The sequence below is a fragment of the Camelina sativa genome, chromosome 5, assembly GCF_000633955.1.
Source record: "Camelina sativa cultivar DH55 chromosome 5, Cs, whole genome shotgun sequence".
NCBI classification, from domain to species: Eukaryota; Viridiplantae; Streptophyta; class Magnoliopsida; order Brassicales; family Brassicaceae; genus Camelina; species Camelina sativa.
The window spans coordinates 15003944-15010144 of record NC_025689.1 but is presented as its reverse complement, the minus strand read 5'-3'; the positions used below and the strand labels follow the sequence as shown (position 1 = coordinate 15010144).

Genomic DNA, 6201 nt, shown 5'->3' with positions numbered 1-6201 from the left:
AAAGAAAACCTAATTGTAAATCCTCATATGTAAATTCATAAAGTGACTTGAGACTGATAGAAAACCTGATTGGTCAGCAGAGCGGTGCATCGCAGCAGAGACTTCTTGTCTTATGGACCTTTGCAACTCAAGTTGCATTTCCATGCAAGCCTCCAGCATTCTCTGCAAGTTATCCATCCTTTGCTGTATTCTACCCATATCAACCCTCAAATCGTTGATCGAATCCCAATCCTTCAGAGACATTGTTGATTAAAGTTAACAAATAATAGCACCAGCACATAATATGTCAACCAATGAGTTCCTTTAACTTCAAAAAAAAACAGACAATTGCCTTTGTATCCTTCACCCTAAGGATCCACTTTGAGACAATGTCTTACCATTCCAATGCCCTGATGCAAATCATGTGCCGGCCAGTTTGAATTGGATCGATCATGCTCCCACCGTGGCTGAATAGGGATCACTGGGGAGGGTAGAGACAAAGGAGGAGACTCAACAGCATCAAGTTCTTGACCACCACTCTGAGCATCATCCTGCTGTTCTATATCTTCACCTACTAATGTATTGTCAGAATAAGTCTCGTGTTCTTCCCACTCCACAGGATTTCGGCTTCTTCTATCCATGTAGGATTGTATCAACTGGTCAAGATTTTCCCTAAACCCGCTTTGCAGAAGATTTGAGACACGTCTCCTGTAGCCAACAGCGAGCATCAGATATATAAAATGAGGTTGAAAAGTGTGGCCATTATGGCAAAAATTTACTAAAGTATTACCTGCTAGAGAGTTCTCTGAGTTCCATGTTCTCGTTATCATCCGGAGGAAAGAATGTGTCAGCCCTTCCAACTGAAACTGTGTCCTGATCAGAATGTTCTTCCGACCAGTCTTGTATTGTGCTTTGGAGATCAGCATCATCAGGCTGCATCTCTGTGAGTTCTGTGCGGGCGTGGGCTTCTCTGTCCTCGTCCACGGATGATATCTGGGATAACTGATTTGGAAAACTCTCAGGAACATCTGTATCTGCCTCCTCCTCAGCGTCATCTCTCCATGCACTGGTTTCACCATTGATAAGTTGCCAATCGGATTCTTCGTTTCCCATAATCTCCTCCTCGGTTTGTTCCTCTAGAGGGACAGTTAGATTAATGCTTTCAACCAGATTTTCCTGGAAATTTGTTGTCCTGTTTATCAGTCTCATGGTGGCAATTTCTTCGGAACTTTGCAGAGACTGTTCATAAGGTATATCCATAGTTTCTCGAAACTGACAGCCATGTCTGATCTCGTCTCCATGAATTGAAGAGGATGAACACCCAGTAGCATCCTCCCTTTGATGGCTATTGAGGTCCACTTCAGCATCATTTCTTCTTAGAGAAAAATCATCAATTTCTGACCGTTGCCAATCTTCTACACGTGCCGTCCTTTCTTCCAAACTTGTGCTCCGGTTATTACAGCGTCTGGAATTAGTTATCTCATCCACTGAACATTGGTTTTCAGCCTCTCTGCCATTTTGATCTGAGCCACCGCCTGCATCATTGATGCTATCTAGACAATTTAGATCGTTTTGTTCACCTCTATTATCATCATTTTCAGCATTTGATGAGGTCTCCGAGTGACTGCTGCTCGCTTGACCAGAGACAGATCGGTCAAGTCTGGATATAAATTCCTCCCTGGGATAGAAAAATACACAGTAAGTAATTACGTTCTTAATCGCTCTAAAGCAACAGAAGTCTCGATTTCAGTGTCAAGTTGCACTTATAAGATGAAACAAAAAGTATACAGATAAAGACTCATACAAAATGGGACTGGCTTTAACTTCAGGATGGACAAGGCCAACAAAGAACGGAAGAACTCCAAAATTTACTAGATCCATTAATCCATAAAAATCATAAAGGTTTGAAAGCATAAGATCTGCATTTGATATTGACCCACAGATATATAGTAGACCTACTAAAGAGAAAAAGAAAAAGAAAGAAAGGAAAGCTTCCAAAAATACACAAAAATATGAACAAATATATTAATACAGATGAATTAGCTACCTCAGCTCAGATACAGTGTGCCTTTCTCTTAGAAAGCCCAACTCAGTAGCTGCAGATGATGTTGGTTTCTCTTTATCATCGTTGTCACCATTTCGTAAGAATCTCCCCCTTAGCAATGCCTGAAAAAGCAATTAAAGATCATGATTTCAAGCTATGTCTACAAAAACCCAAGAGATACAGTTAGATACATAGATTCAACTCTCAACACCAGACTTCAAACAACCAATGTGCCAGTTAAGCTGACTTGTAATGTGATAAACAAGAAGATAACATAAAAATATAAAGAAGTAACTATGATGCTCAGCATATCCATCAACTCCTATGACTCAAACGTCAAGTTAGAATCATATTAATCATTTTCGTCATTTTATACTTCCTCTTAATCATATTAGACAAACAAAGTGACTACACAGCTTTCAGTCATCGTTTGTCTGAGAAAAAGGTTCAAAGTTGCATCTAGAGCTAGTGCTAACTATAGAGTTTACATTTATTCCAGATACACGAATGTAAAATCTTAGGATAGGCTGGGGCCTGTATGTAATTAAAAGAAATTGGTAATTGAGTTGACTGTATGTGTATCTGACATAGTGATTTTGGACAACATGTACATATTTAATGTCTGAGAGACAGTAACAATAAGGCAGGAAACAATAAAGAAGTTTAATGAACAAACCTGAATGCGGTTGCGGTGAGCAAAGTTTGATACAGCATGATGCTGCGTCAAACCCTGTAGCTCTGTTTGCCTTTCCCTCTCAGCCATTTTTAACATATCCACCCACACTTGCCTACCACATAACTTGCGTATACCTCTTCTAGCATTTTCATTTTGGATGCAGTTCGCATTAACAACCCTTCCATCAAGTACTCTTTCAATCTGGTTAACAACTTCAATAGGTTGTTCGTCCCTAAGATCACCAAGAACAGGTCTCTGCTGGCTATTCATCTGAACCATCTCCCTTATGATCCTCACCCTTTCCTGTTCAGTTTCACCAAGCCATTCTGCTCTTGTGCTGTTGGTAGTGTGGGAATCAGAGGAAGTATGTTGACCTGTCCCAGAGCTCATCCACTCACGGAAAATTTGTCTAACTCTTTCCCTTTCAACCATCCCGAGATCAGAAAAGTGCTCGCTCTGAAAAGGACCAAGATCCTCACTCGAGTTATGAGACTCAACATGACTCGGGGTAGGGGACCATCCACCAAGTTCACTCTCAGCCAGATTTACACTATCTCTAACAATATCATGTGCACTAATATTACTGTCACAAACATTTCCCCTCGAAGCATTAGACGAAGGAGAAGAAGCAGTCCTCCTGTCACCATCTCTCTCACGAGCATGACCCATCACGTGATCATCCTCAAGTTCTCTCCACATCTGTAGAAGTGAGGATGCCCGGACGCTTGACCTTCCATCATTTTCCCTCTGTCTAGAACCCCGAACCTCAGAGTCCCGTGGGAAAGATGAATCAATCGCCAAAATGTTTTGCAGGCCAGCAATAGCCATTATAGATCAATCAATCGCTAACAAACCCCTTTTTAACTGTATTAGCAAACAAAAAAAAAGCCTAATTATCTACAAAATAGACACAAAGGGTTGCTTCTCCAGGTTTTTGACCAAGTGCTCATCAGTATTTTCAATACCTCAGATATTTCATCTGATTACGACCCTTAAAGCCGCGTTGCACTGGAACCATATGCATATCGTCCAAGAACATTATCCACCAAAAATTATAAGATTCTCTCTCTCGCTTTGCCTCCTTGAGGTTAAATCTCACTTCCAAGCAAACACCTGGAAATACCAAAACATGAATCAAATTAATGATCTCGATTTCAACAGGTCACCGACTCGATTGCGCAAAAAAAAAAAAAAAATCAAATTATCGATCACATCCCACACATGTAATGCAATAAACGCCCAAATAATGAAAATTAAAATCCCCTAAATCTCACATTCTCATCCTCAAATTGAGACAAACCTCGAAATCGGATCCCAAAGATCCACAAAAAATTCCGATCGAAATAAAAAAAAAAAAACCCAAAAAGAAGAGCCAAAATCAGAACTCCACAGAGAGAGACGGGATGATGAAATTGTGATGAAAGCCAAAAGATTAAAAAAAACAGAGAAATCCCTAAAAATCCGCAATTAATCAAAATCAAAAACCTAACACAATGATAGAGACGGGGGATGAAATAGACGTACCAGTGAAAACAATAAATCTTCGGATTTTAGGAGTGAAGAAACGGTCACCTCCGAGAAAGAGAATTTAACCAGAAGACGAAGAAGACGAGAGAGAAGAGAGAAGAAGAGAAGAGAGAGAGAGATGTGAGAGGAGGAGGAGTACATGTGGACCTCTCTCTCTCTGCTTCTTGTGGGAAGAAAAATCAAAAAATGGATCTTACCGTAACACGAACGTCAATTGGACTACCGGCTAATATCTGCTTGACACGTAGCATACTTCCCTGCTTCCCAAAGTTGGTTTTTTCTTTTTGGATTCACCTTCCTCTCTCTATATTATTATTAATTTTTTTAAAAAAAAGATATTAAAGAAAGAAATAAATATATAAACAAAAAAAAAAACAATTTTGTACCTAAGAAACAAAACATGTAAAATAAGGTTGGGTTATAAAACCATTTTTTGAAACTCTTTGAATACATAATTTTATTCTTATTCATTTCCTTTTATTCAATTAGGATTTTGCATACATATCATTTTTTTTTTGAATATTTAGATTCAAATCTAGATTATAAGATTTTATATGTGTTTTTGAATCAATGAGTTCTAGATTATTGTTTATCGGATTTTGGTAAATTAATCCAAACATTGTAATCTTTTGCATATTAGATTCCAAATTCGTAAAATTTCATCTTTGAACATAAAAAGTTGGAAAAAAAAATGAAACAAACAAAAATATAACGGGTCATGAAATTAGATATTTGATATTCTTTGGAGTAGATCATATCATATTAGGTTCCAAACTGTCTCAAAGTTGAAATGTTTTTCCTAACTATGGTTAAAATAGAACAAAAATAGTCACAAATGATATGTATTTTTTATTATTATTCATTTATTATTTTGTATATGTAACTTGTCTCAAGTTAAATATCATTTTTGAAGCATTATTTTTGGAATTTTGGAGCTTTACCCCCTAAACTATGGTCTTTAGTTTTAATGAAAATTATGGTTTCTACAAAAGAAACAGAAAAATAATCATTGTATATTGTTTCCATTTTTCAACCACTTGTTCACCAGTATTATATTGGATGGTTAATATTTGCCTCCTATACATATTACTTACCTTACTGTTGTCGGTAATATTAAAAACAAATTATAAGAGTTGTGTAGTTGGATATCTTGAATTTTTTTTTTAAAGCAACATCTAAGTTTGTGATGTGAAGTTTGGGGATTTTGTAGGATTAGATTTTCTTGTCTTAGTTAATAATAAATGAATATCATAATTGCAGTAAAAAGTGGGTCTAGTATAACCTTACTTCTAATCATTAAAAATGGTTTGTGTTTGTGTTCCTTTAATGGTATTAAGGGCTTGACTGGTTAAGTTTGCATGTGTTTGTGGTTGTTAGAGTTTAAAACCAATAAGGTATATTGTTCATTACTGTGATATGTTCAGAATTGCTAAATTTTAAATGTTCACTTTCGCAACATTTGTAATTGCCAACGCTTACGGGCGATAGCGGGTGACTAAACTAAAAAAAGAAAATTTTATAAACAACAAACTATATTATCAATTCTGGTGATTAAAACCTCACCAAAAAAAAAAAAAAATTTCTGGTGATTAAAAAATATCCAATTTAACCGACTCAACTTTGGTTTAAAAAATATCCAATTTAACCAAAAAAAATTCTGGTGATTAAAAAATATCCAATCCAACCACTGAAATTCTTTTACAAAATTAAATATTGTTATGTTTTTTCTTTTTCAACCATTGAGCTACAATAGGCCGGCCCATTAGCCTAATCCCTATATTCGTAGAAAGCAAGACTCGATCCCGGGTGTGATGGTGTCTTGTGCATTAAGGACTTACCTTTAGCCACTGCACTAAGATCACTTCACACATATTGTTATGTTTTTATATTGTCACAAATCTATCACAAAGTTTGCAATTAATAATATACTAGGTGCTTCCCCATGCAACGCGTGGGTTGTGGTGTAGTTGGCACT

General features: G+C 36.8%; 1 protein-coding gene across 1 annotated transcript in view; it reads right to left on the bottom strand.

Moving 5' to 3' along the window:
* Positions 1-4374, bottom strand: part of LOC104786930 — a gene marked incomplete in the record, with an annotated part of 6626 nt that extends 2252 nt beyond the window's left edge. The window contains 6 exon segments of the mRNA XM_010512407.2: positions 378-687; positions 770-1657; positions 2027-2145; positions 2700-3563; positions 3665-3812; positions 4224-4374. Of these exon segments, the coding sequence (XP_010510709.1) occupies positions 378-687; positions 770-1657; positions 2027-2145; positions 2700-3527 (2145 nt within the window).